The sequence below is a fragment of the Prionailurus bengalensis genome, chromosome B1 (genome assembly GCF_016509475.1).
Source record: "Prionailurus bengalensis isolate Pbe53 chromosome B1, Fcat_Pben_1.1_paternal_pri, whole genome shotgun sequence".
In the NCBI taxonomy this organism is placed as follows: domain Eukaryota; kingdom Metazoa; phylum Chordata; class Mammalia; order Carnivora; family Felidae; genus Prionailurus; species Prionailurus bengalensis.
The window spans coordinates 190334445-190347985 of NC_057344.1; the positions used below are offsets into that span (position 1 = coordinate 190334445).

A 13541-nucleotide genomic window follows, 5' to 3' on the forward strand; every position below is an offset into this window, starting at 1 on the left:
TGCCGAGGAATTTGTTTGAAATAAACAGCTAATAAGTATGAAATCCTATCTGTCCTATCTTTACATTGTTTTAATTTTTTTTTAAATAAGCAGCTGTTATTTAAACTAGTAGCTTGCTGCTTAGCGATATTCTTATTCCAGTAAAGAAAGAGCATTTTAATGGTTCACTTGAGACAGAAACAAAATGTTTGATGAACTAGTCAGGTGAGTTGTCAGTTCTTCATGAATTGGGAGGGAATGCAAATGTACAGGGGTAAGACTATGATCTTCATACAAATGAATCTTGCCCTTGTTTCAAGTGCGAAATACACCAAAAGGGCTAATTTACATTTGAGGTGTGTTCTTAAAAAGAATTGTTTAAACATTCCTATAAAATAGCTGTTTCTCTCAGAAGGATACTGAATAAAGGTGCAATGATTTAATCCAGTGACTTTCAGAGGGGCCTCTTCAAATTCCTTACTTTAGAAATTATGTACATAGAGAATGTCTCATGAAATATACATCTCATTTTTAAGAAGGTCTCTAGGGGACATAAGACTACCTTGATGTCATGCAAATGGTACAATCTAGGACATGCAACATAAAAAAAAAAACAACTCTGGAGAAGATATGCTTTTATTGCTTTTATAAACTAAGGCTTTCCCCAAATAATAGGTACCATCCATGCTACTGTAATAGCTTAAAGCATTTCTAGTTATTAGGAAGTAATGCAGAAGTATAATTTTATTTTCTAAGAAGACTTTTAAAGCTTCATGATGTAATATGGACGCTGTGGTTCCAAGAAAACACTTCCATTCTTGGGCACTTTTGATTTTTACAGATTAAATTCATTTAACAATTAAGTTAACAGCCTTTTTATTTTAAAGTGCTAAATATATATCTACACTACTATTCTCTAACCTCTTGAACAATTTATCAAAGCCATTTAAATTAGTACAATGGCATGAAGTGTTACCCTTGACACACTACAAAAGAGAAATTGTTTCCAGACAAATTGGCAAAATCTTTTAATGCTATCAAATTTGCCTAATGCAGTCTCCAGGTTAATCTGTAAAAGGGTGAGCTGTATGTTTGCCCATATCTTATTATCCTTAGCTGTCAATGTATAAATCAGTGCTGACACTGCTTCTTTTAAATCATGCATACTATACACAAAGGGGAAGCCCTAGCATGCCAGAAAGCACTCAAGCGAATCTCGTTCTACAGGGACTGAAAAGCAGATTTCCCTATACCAACAGAAGTTGAGATGCTGCCGAAAAGTTGGTAATTTCACCCCTGTTCTACATGGCTCATGGTTACAAGCTTCTTCTGATTCTTAGCAGAAACTTAAGTCCTTCTTGGTGCTAAAGCATTAAGAATATCTGGCTCTCATAGGACCAAAGTTTTCCTTAGAAGTTTTCTGAATGCACCGTATCTCAGGCCATGCATCTTCTGAGAACAAAGCTATTTTTTTGAAAAAAGTCACTCGTATGAAGGGACAAGCAAAATAATTTTTTTCGTCAATTGGTGGACTTTGTTAAATCAAAGGAGTGTTTACATGAAGTGGTGTGCCTGCTCTGACTGTTCCTGAGAAAATCTCTCTGCACTAACCTCCACTTGTCTGTATATGATTCAAGAGAAAGACTGTCAAAACTATGCAAAAGCATACTTCATTTCAGTGCTTCTGGACTATTTTTCTGCACTTTTTTTTTTCTTTTCTCTTACCCACTTCACTTTCTTCTCTACTACCCTGCAAAGCCCGGGCACTTCTGCTGTCTGTAAATAGGAAAGGATCTGTTCTCAGCCATGCATTTAGTGACAGGTTGATTCTGTTTAGATGTGATTTCCAATAGTGCAATAAAATTATTCTGATTTAAGGAATTAGTAAGAGGAGAGGTTTTTTTTCCCCCCACTTCTCCAAAAAGTAATGTTACAATTATTAAGTCAAACACGGGGCAAATTTGTTGATCTTTGGATAATGAGGGCACTAAGATACATCAGAGACAGCTTCAGGATCCTTTCCTGGCACAGGGGTCACGTACCATTGAGAAGCAAGCTAGCACTTTTCTCATTTTCCGGGGAGAAAGAATGGTACAGATATTATTATCGGTGATACCTTTCAGACCTTCAGCCAATGTATCTTAGCACAGACTTCTGTGTCTTCTCTCCCGTACTTCCTACATCCTGGCTCCTCTGTTTCCGTGTGAATTCCAAATTCTATCTCCGTCTGATCCTTCACTGTCTTAGTTTGTAAGTGTGTGTTTTGAACCAAGTGCTTTATCTTTAATTTTACGAAAATGATGATGTTAAAAAGAATGGAAACCTTCGAGGTCTCTCTCAGGATTAACATTGTATGATGATCTTTTCATTCCTAACCACTTGTACTCTGGTCTCCTCAAGTAACACTAGCCTGCTCGGTTTAACTTTCCCTGCTACTGGTAAATGTAGTCTTGGGTAACGCACAAGAATCTCTTTATCTGGTGGTATGACTCTGTGCCTCACACGTGTAAAATTTCTAAACCTGATCTGATTGTCTTTAACACTAAAAATAATTTAGTCTAGTTTCATATTTGGATTAATTCTAGATACGAATATATATATGTATATATATATATACATATATATATTCATATAGTGCTGCGAAATACCAATTTTAGATATGGGCACATAAAAGACAGAAAGATCGAACATTTGCTTACTTGGCATACTGAAATATAACCGGAGATACTGCATTCTGTTACCTTTATGTTTTTTTTTTCAGGAATTTCCTGTTTTCTGTTATTAAAATTTGGATACCATACTGTTTGAATCACATATATAAAACTCACATTCCTGCATTAACTGCAGTTGGTTTTGTCCTTACCCATAGAAAATTTCATGTGTCACTTCAGCGTCCAAGCAGTAAAATCTTATTACTAATTTATTTTCTTTTTGTAAGAATTAGAACACCGTAAAATTTACTTAACTCTGAAACAAAATATGCTCTGGTTTTCGAGGGTTTTTTAGGTACTAGAAATACTAGAGAAATACTAGAATACTAGAATACTAGAGAATACTAGAAATACTTTAGGTACTAGAAAGTTTAGTTCATAGTCATACTACTATGAGTGGCAAACTCCAGAAGTTTAGTTGACTTAAAATACATCAAAGTGATTAAAATCAATAGGAGGGAGTAACAACATTATGCCATTTGGAAAGAACCCTGATAAAACATATAAATCAAATGGGAGGAAAAGAAAAAGAATGCTCTAAGGATATGGGCACGATCTGTTCTATTTCTTCCCTCGTGTGTATAAAATTCAAGTCAATGTGAGTGCCTAAATATACAAATCCTATGCCAATAATGACTCTTTAAGAAGTAGTACAAATTTAAGTTATAATGTATCGAGAACATAAGAATAATATAAATTGACCCATATAAGTGAACACTGTAGGCAGAAGTTTCAGCAACCATGTCATTTAACCTCAGCATAAAAACAAATCAGTGCTAACTCAGGTATTAGTGAATAAAACAACCAAGATAAGGATTATCCTGAGGAATGTAAAATAATTTGTTATTTGGGAATCTAACCCTTCTGTAACCTTTCAAGCACAATGTTGTGGGGTTTTTTTTTCTTTTTTTTTTTTTTGCACAGGAATAAAGAATCTCAGTTTTTATTGAAATAATCTATGGTATAAAGTTATATCCACTTGCTAATTTATTGGGGAAAAGCAAAAAGATAAGCTCTAAGTAAAATGGTATCAGAAAATGGAGGAAAAATTAAGTTGCCCTTCATGTTCTAGTAACTCTTGCACACTAATAAGAGGGGGTAGAAACTGCCACTGACAATAACAATTAGTTACATTTATTGAATGCACAGCAAATGGCAGGGTCTGTAGAGATGCCATCTCAGTATTCCTCATGATAACTTGAAAAGGTAAATGTTATCATCATTCTGATTTTACAGATGAAAAAAATGAGGCTCACAGAAGTGCAATAACTTATTCAAAGTAGGTAGTAAATATGTGGTGAAATCTTGATTCAAATTTAAATCTATGTATTGCTGAAGCCCTCCCTCACACAGTAAGTGTCTAGGGAAAGAGCTGTTCGTTCTGCATATGAAAGTTTCAGTTAAATCTCTGATGGCCAAATTTCAAGGCAGAATGCAGCATATAAAGAGTATTACAGAATGTCAGGGAAGGAACAGATTACCCTGGGCCAAAGTAGTCATGTGTGAGGAAGGAAGAAACCTGAACCTTAAAAAACAGGTAGAATCCAGAAAGACAGAAAATAAGAATGTGTCTTCCCTATGGAGGGAAAAGACTCCATCAAGAGCAGTTGTAAGCAGAAGGTCTACAATGTGAATACTTGCCAGAGAGGGGCCATTCTGGCTTGAGCAAAAAGCTTGTGTAGATTTGGTAGGAGAGGGGGCTGGGACCCTGGGTGAATGGCAGAATGCTAGGCCTAGTCATAACATCTAAAGAGACTATGCCATTAATAGAAGTCACTGCTCTTTCAGGAAAGAGTCTATATTCTTCAGAACCTATAGAACTATGACAATATTCTACTATATCCCCAAGGCTTTGCCACAATGCCCATACAAAGTGTTGTTATTTTTAATAAGCTGAATGATTCTGAACGAGGCAGTGATGGGACAAAAAATACAATGCCTTATAAAAACAAATCTGTCTGCAGTGTTAAAATTATCTAATGAGAATATAGACTGGAGATCAAAATCCAATTAGCAGACCACTGTAATAGTTCAGATGTAGCAAAGTGTGCCTGTTTAGGGTTGGAGAAGCAAGAAAACTAAAGATCTGTTCTATCTCCAGGACAACACGACAGTTTCAGAAAGATCACGCCAATTCTTATTTTATACATATGTGAATTGGATTTCCAATCAGATACTCTTGTGTTTTGTTTGTTTTATTTTGTTCTGGAAAGTGTTTATGAAGATATGTCATATAGATTCATTTTTACATAAGAAAATGACATCGTTGAAGAAAAAATGCTAACGCACCTGGAGACAGAGCAAAATGAAAAGTTGGAGAGACTGTTGATCACGCAAACGTGATCCTGGTTGTTGGGGATTATCACAATTCACTATGCCTTTAGAGTGAATGCAAACCAGACAAGTTACAGGACCACGGACAGTTCCCGGGGTACTAATAGCATTGCCTGAGTTCCTAGCGTATTTTACATGTAAGTACCCAGACAACTGCTGGTTAATCCCTGTCTATAGACAACATTCTGGATGTTAAAGGGAGCTCTGTTTATTGAAATGAAACTCAAGTTCATTTACGATCTTTCTAAATGAAAAGCCATCTATACAAGTTTGTTCAGAAGGTTCTACATCCCACTGAAGACCTGTGAGATTTAATCTAACATGAAGGATAGCAAGCCCCTTGAGTGAGAAACCAACCTCCCCTTTCAAAGTGTCTTCAGCCTCAGGTTTACTGAAAACACTCAAGAAGCTGGGGGACTAAAAGAAATCATTTAAATTTGATAACAGTGAATTTTATTTATTTATTTTTAAGCTTACTTATTTTGAGAGAGAGAGAGAAAGAGAAAGCACACACGTGTGAGAGGGGAGGGACAGAGAGAGGGAGAGAGACAATCCCAAGCAGGCATGAAATCTCACAAACCACGAGATCATGACCTGAGCTGAAATAAAAAGTCAGAGGTTCAGCCCGCTGAGCCACTCAGGCACCCCTATTTTTATGATAATAAACTAAGTATATAATATGGTAAGAAATGTAATGAATTAAACATGAAAACTAGCTGATTATAGCAGACAGTTTGCAACTATGACAACCTAAATGACAAAAAGCTGGAGTAAGTCTTACATTTGCATTGTAAAATATATAATATACTCTTCTAATTATTACATATTGATTCTATAATATGTGAACAACACTAGTTTCCTTATTGTTATGAAGTATCCAACAGAGAGGTATTTAAAACTAGGAAAGTGTACAGGGCACCTGGGTGGCTCAGTCAGTTAAGCATCCAACTTTGGCTCAGGTCATGATCTTGCAGTTTGTGGGTTTGAGCCCCACATCAGGCTCTGTGCTGACAGCTCAGAGCCTGGAGCCTACTTTGGATTCTGTCTCTCTCTTTCTCTCTCTCTCTCTCTGTCTCTGCCCTACCCCCACTTTCTCTCTCTCTCTCTCTCCTCTCTCTCTCTCTCTCTCTCTCTTTCTCTCTCTCTCACACACACACACACACACACACTCTCTCCCTCTCAAAAATAAATAAATATTAAAGAAATTAAAACTAAAGAAGTGTATAAAATTAAGTAAAATACAGAAGTCTTTCTGTCTCCCTAGTATGGAATAGTGAATTTTTCTTCTATGAGTATTAATTGAGATAGTGATAAAATAAGTCAAAGATGACAGAGTTCCAGAAAAAAATGAAATTTCTAAATAATATAAATAGCTATATAACAGCATATGGATTAACTGTCTTTCCCATTTGCCAAATCTTCTTATTGCCAATAACCATTGCAACCCACATTGGGTGAGTGTTTCCTACAAAGCCATGGCTGTACATATTTGTTTCCCAAATAATATAATAACTTGTTCAAAGAAAACAAAACTAAATCATCTTGTAACCTGACCTTTGTTTATAAGTTAATGTATGTTAAAGAAAGATAACTATAAATATTTTTTGCCTAACCTGTTTTTTACCAAGAAGCAATCTTCCTGCCAAAGGTGGGTATGAGATATAGGGTTAAGGGAATTGGATAATGCAAGCAAATGGGAAAGACATAAATTTACTTATAAACGATAAACATTACAGTTTGACTAGAACATAGAGTACATTTTGAGGGAGTACTGCGAAACGAAAGAAGAATAAGCAAGTGTGATTTACTTTATTTACAAGGGTGTCTAAAAGAATATGTGTTGAGATTTAACTATTTTTTATAATATTTATTTTTGAGACACGGAGAGGGAGGGGGAGAGCAGTGAGAGAGGGGGACAGAGGATCTGAAATGGACTCTATGCTGACAGCAGAGAGCTGAGTGGGGCTCAAATTCATTAACTACGAGATCATGACCTGAGCGGAAGTTGGAAGCTCAACCAGCTGAGCCACCCAGGAGCCCAGAATTTAACTATTTTAAGTGTTTATGGTGCACTCACTAAAGAAACTAAAAATACATTAAAGTTTACTTTTGTGACGTGAAGAGCAACTAGCAATCTACTTAATTTTAAGTTCATTGATTTGTACAGTTTTGTTCTCAAATCTTGGGATAACTCTAACTAGGAATGTTTTATCATGAAAACAAAAGACTTGAAAAATGTTTTTCCCATTAGGTACCTGCTTAGAGAATAAGTTCACAAGTCTCAGCAATAAAGGAGGGTTTAATTTAAATATTCTCCTAAATTACTCAATTAAATGGAAATATCTCACAGATACCTCTAAACAAAATAGTTTAAATAATATAACGTGTTTTCATTCAAAATTTGATCAGGAGGCAAAAAGGCTTTCCTGCATCAGTGTTGAATATATTAAATACATATACAAAATTTATAAAGAAAAGTCCTATACACATTGATCATCATTTTGGTGGCACATCAGTTGGTAATAATATGGTATCAATACTTTAATTCATACTTAACTGGAGAATTTTAAAACAGATGTAAATTCTATGGGAAAGCGCTGCCAGTGACTATTACAAACATTGTAATTTAGTTGATATTTTAATATGATCTTGTTATTCTCAGATCTCACCATCTAAAATGTCAAGAAAAAGAAAACAGTTTAAGTTGCAGCTGGAGAAAATGAAGTAACAAAAATAAAATATACAGGGTTTTATTCCAGTTAAGAAATTAATAGCGATAAGCAAAAAAGTTACGAGAATTCCTCCCTGGAGATGTTTAAGAGCAAGATAAATGTCCATCTGCCTAGAATAGTATTCATGTGGCTTGCCTGAAGGAAGAGGAATAAGATCTGCTAATTTGCAAAATTTCCACAGCATCAGTTTCATATTGTCAAGATGCCGCCATGAGCATATTTAGCCAATCCACAAGATTAAAGTAAGTGCTTCCAGTGAAAATCTTCTGTTAACTGGAATTTGCTCTGAATAAGGGCTGAATGTGGTAAATCCAATAAACCTGTTACAGTGCATCAGACTGGGCACTTAGAGAGCCCTATACAAAATATCGTTGTTAACATCGTAATGTAGCTAAGGGACATATTCCTTCAGTCTAGCCTTCTTGTTTCTCTTTTACTCTCTGAATGACTTGGAACAGTAGCCATCCACCATGCAGGACTGTCCAAATTGTAAATGCATACAGTGTAATGATAAAAAGGACAAAGTACTATACCTGTCTTTCCCATGCTGAATATCAATAATATTAATACTTCTGGGCTTTTATGGAGTCATTATTTGATGACCGATATTTGCCTTTAATAATAATATGAATTAAAATTTACCCTCAGCTCTAACATATTTTACCAGGCATCTTTCTTAACTTTTAATGATAAAACTAATCTTCATAAAAAGCCCCTGAACCTGGACTTTTTTTTTTTTAACAATGTGGTTTGAACTATGTCTTAATTATAGAAACATGCCTTTTAACTGTAAAATTCTATTAAATTGTAGCTATGATTCTGATTAATTAAATAAAGCTAGAAGTGCATTGTGGTATTTCAGTGTTGCTCTCACAACCTTTGACACCGTTGTGTGGAAGGCAGTGAGGATTGTGGAAATCAATTCTAACTTTGCATAGTTTCTTTAATAAATTCTAACTTCCTCAATCCACCCTTATCTGCTGTTACTCACCAACATGTAACACAAATCAACATCCTTGAAGATTCCTTTAGATTTTCTTTCAGAAACTGTTTCCTACAGATTTCCCTGATGACCTCAAGCAATATTTCTTATCTCTCTCTTTGCCTGGCACCTACAGCACATAGTATCTTGCTTTTAAATCAGGGTCTTGTGTATATTTAGTGCTTTCTGCTATATTTTCCTTTTCCACTTATTAGCCCCATGGTTAATGGACCCAGAATAGACACAAACCTGTCTTACCCATGCCCAATACTGCAAATTACTTCATGCTCTTCTTTCCTGTCTTTTTGCTATCCCTTTTTAAGGGCCAACTTCTAGAAGTTGATTAGTGAATACTTACAGAATGAAATGATACACTCTATATTACAGCATTTTACCAAAAGGTCTTTCACATATCTTCTTTCCCTAATAACCACAACAAACCCAAGCAATTATCATATTCACTTTACAAAAGTAAAACTAAGACTCAGTGGAGTTTGCCAATTTGTCATGTCTAAAAACATGGCAGTTATTATGTATATAATGCACATGGGGGATAAAAGTGTTTCAAAATCCTGTTAAATCAATATAGCACAATGGCTAACATTTCACTTTCTTTTTTATGTCTGAATTTTTAAAACCACAGTCTTTAAAAAGGATAAATGAAGAGGACATAAGAAGGAATCCCATGATGACTGGTATCCCATTCCCAAATGCATCCTTAAATATGGACTATAGGTTACTTATACACGTGAATTCCCTGAATATCTTTACTAAGAAGATTAAAAGCCACCTGTTTTAAGGATTTAGAGATAGTACTATTGTAGGATTGCTAGTGGCATTCCCAGAGGGTGGTCAACTGTAGTCATGACTATCCTTTTAAGTGACATATAGGCGACCTGAGTAGGTGCTATATTGGGATCTTTATAGGATCAGACACAGTATACAAAGTATACAGTACACAGAGTATACAAAGTTAGTTTTGAACATCTTACATCACAGAATCTCCCTGAAGACTTCCCCAAGGTCTAGCATCAAAAGATAAAAAGAAAGCAAATAAAATCCCCTTCACATGTAAACATCCATGAAAACCTAGGGCCAGAATTTCAATGGTTCTGAAGTTTATATCTAGAAGTTTGTATTTTTCTATCCTTACCTGTACATCTAGAAAGTACAAATTAAAAAAAAAATTAACGGTTATTTATTATTGAGAGACAGAGTGTGAACAGGGGAGGGGCAGAGAGAGAGGGAGACACAGAATCGGAAGCAGGCTCCAGGCTCTGAGCTGTCAGCATAGAGCCCAACGCGGGCCTCAAACTCACAAACCGCAAGATCATGACCTGAGCCAAAGTCAGACGCCTAACCGACTGAGCCACCCAGGTGCCCCTAGAAAGTACAAATTTTAAACAAAAACCATTTATGTGGAAGAGAAGATGTAGAGGCCAAAACTTGAAGCTTTATAAACAGTCCTCCTCTTTGATGACAGAAAACACCTGTCTCACTTTCCCTACTGGAAAAATAGTGTTGTAACCCACCATGGAGAATGCTGAATATAAGTTAATTCTTGAAAAGTGCCTGCGCTGTTTATCACTAGCTAAGAAATATTGAATTCCTGTTAGTTAATCTCAGCACATAGGGGCTTTTTCCCCACTACATTCCAAACTCATGTAAAAGCTAAGGACAACATTTAAAGTCCTAGCATTTGCAGCCAATAAAAAACCCATCATTTTCAAAGGCTTGCATAGTATTTTAAACTTTATAAAAGTTTATAAAAACATACATATTGACAAAATTAGGATTGCCCCTGAAATCTTCAATCTGATATGTATCTTCAAAGCTATAGGCACTTGCAAAAAACACTTTTATACAAGACACTAGATTTCTCAAGGGAAAATACAGAAATACAATTTCCTTCTTCCTCATGCTTTTTCCCCCCTTCTTTGAAAAGGAGATTATACACATATACTTTTATAAAGATACAAGGGGAAAAATATGTAAGAAAAATATTCACACAAAGGGAAAGACATAATTTTCTCATTCTCACCCTTTTGGCATGTAATGAAAACAGTGATCTAAAAGCGATAAAAAAAACTATAGCTCCAGGCTGCAGGCATCTCTAACAAGAAAATATTATCTACTCTTTCCAGAAAAAAATAGCTTATATTCTGCATTTCCAATAAACACTGATAACAACAGAAAAGGGAGTTAATGAAGTACATTGACAGTAAAAGCGAAGAAAATACAATGCAAACACCTTTTAATCTAATCATTTCTTGAGATTTCACAAGATTAATCACAAAGTTTAGAAGAATGGATTTGATAATAACTTCAGATGCAAGACAACTTTTACATGAGAATGTCTCCAGATACCTTGTCAGAGCAATTTAAAACTTATTGTTACAAGCTCTCCTAAGCAAGCATAAAGATAAATAGGACTTTCACTTTTTTTCTGATGCATTATTCAATATATATTTAACTCTGAAAACAGATAATGTTTACAGCAACAGTATAAACCAGAAAAAGAAAATACTTACAGATTTTTAATGTCAACTGCCCCACGGAAAGCCTTCCTTGGAATTGCCTGAATTTGGTTTTCACTGAGATCACTAAAAATGACAAAAAGGATAAAGGTCAAGTTACAAAATATTATTTAAAAATGATTTTAATCCATGTGCTTGACAAATGATAAAACACTTCTTAAAAAAAAAGCTAAAGCAATCCTAATAGGATCATAATTAAGTCCGTATCATTGGATATAATTTCTAATACAAATATTTTATATTTATAATATAAATTAAAAGGTTTAAAGAAATGGTTTCTTGAAGTATTTTCCCAGATCTTTAATTTAATAATAAATTACAAAATATGGTTCTCTTAAATTTGAGTTGATTCAATTCTGTGCAATAAACTATTTATTGAAAAACAAATAGTAAATTTGTCATCACTCAGTTTCAAGGGATTCTAAAGTTTTAGTACTTGATACTTCTCCAACATCACTGGCATAACTTACAAAGCATAAAGGAAAGAGGTCCATTTTAATATCCTAGAGAAGAGTGGCCAAAAACTGATAAAACCTGGGCAATATGATTAAGTTTTCACAACGCGTTAAATAATCTTGAAAATGGAACATGGCAGTCCTGGCCCAACAATAAAACCAACAGTTCCTGCATAAAATATTAACAGCAGGTTGATTTAAAACCTTCTTTCAATAATTCTATTAAAACCATAAACACAGACTGTCTATATTTGCATTTTAATTTAATTGAGAAATACATTTTAATGAAAGGGAAAAAAGCACCCTTTCAGTTGGAATGAGAAGTCTGTAAAAATCACTCGTCTCATGAAATGGATCATTATTTTTGCTCGGAGTTCAGATGCAATTGTATGAGCTCACACAGTATTAGCCTTAACAAGTAGGATATAAATATACATGCAAAAAATATCACTGAAAACAGAAAATGCTCATCTAATTTTAAGTTAACACTACCACAAAGCAGCAAGTTGAAATATCAAATGAATAGGTTATTAAATTAACAGTGATGGTGCTAAAATTATCTTTCAAATTCTAAGATAACTGATGCTCATTAAGAAAGATGAAGCTACTAACCACGGATTCACAGCTGATGACAACAGAGCCATTTTCCAATTCCGTGGAGGTATATTGGATGGATTCATCCACATCCTCTCCCCTAACGTGTCTTTATGATCAGAGCTTTTTGTTCACATACTTGTGACCATGCAACAGAGATAACTGGCAGATAGAGAGATTTAGTGCGTGGTCTTGACCTCATTAGCACCAAATTTTAAACACCCGAGATTTGCATTCATATCTCAACATCCACAATGTTCAAATTAAAAAAAAAATGTTTGCTAAGCAATTTGTAAAGAAATAAATGTTAGTCTATTCAAGGAGGAAAGGTCTTTAAAAAAAAAGCAAAACACACATTTTATTTCAAACAGTAAATTTACAATATGTGCTTATGTGGGAGTTAAGTCAGTCATCCATTTCCTAAGTGATGTAGCTCCGTTAACTGCTTTCAATAGTTTCAGTATATCGCTAAGAGTAATAAAACTTCATTTCCTTAAAAATTGCTTATTTCTCCAGCTTGTCATTGATTCAGACGGACTTCCTTCCCTTAATTACATCAGGTTAAGAATGTTTAACAGTGTATATTTAACAGCCTGGATGCTGGCAACTGTATTGAAAGGAAGCTATGGAGCAAGGAGAAGGTAAAGAGAGACAGTGGAGAAAGAAAATCAAAAAGTAAGAAGAAATGAAAAGGGAAAATGATTGAAGCCAAGCAAATATGAATCTGCCATGCCCCACTGGAAACCAACAGTAGTGATTTCACTGCTGTGTCTCTGTCAATTCTCTGTTTTTTCATCACTTGTATCTCTCTGTTTCTCCAAAGACAAAGACTGCCGTGGAGACTGTAGGTGAATAAAAATGGCAGAGATGTTTTCTTCGGACCTTGCCGGCTTTCCAAGCTCTGCAGTTTTCCCATCCAGCCAGGTGGGCCATTTCATTCGCCACCTGCAGTTTTTCTTAGGTCTTGTTCTCAATGGGGAGAGTGTGAGGTGGGAGGAAAGGTAGAGGGATGATATTAGGTGGTTCAGAAAGATATCACTGAACAGACTGGAATGCACAGTCGAAGACTATTCCTTCTAAAACGGATTTTACTAGAAGCTTCTGAGTACCACCAGCAGAATTCTAGGACACGGAACGGTTTTATACTGCTAACACTTTTCTTTTCACGAAAGAATGAGAAACTGTCAACTGTCAATCTCAGAGTCTCTTTACTACCC

At 35.1% G+C, this 13541-nt stretch overlaps 1 protein-coding gene across 14 annotated transcripts in view; it reads right to left on the minus strand.

The window, feature by feature from the left end:
* The window catches only part of SLIT2 (slit guidance ligand 2), a 374605-nt gene that overhangs the window by 142028 nt on the left and 219036 nt on the right, over positions 1-13541 (minus strand). For all 14 annotated transcript variants that reach the window (XM_043553720.1, XM_043553678.1, XM_043553701.1 and 11 more), the window contains exon 5: positions 11270-11341. In XM_043553720.1, coding sequence (XP_043409655.1) covers positions 11270-11341 — 72 coding nt within the window. The remainder of the gene's footprint in view (positions 1-11269; positions 11342-13541) is intronic.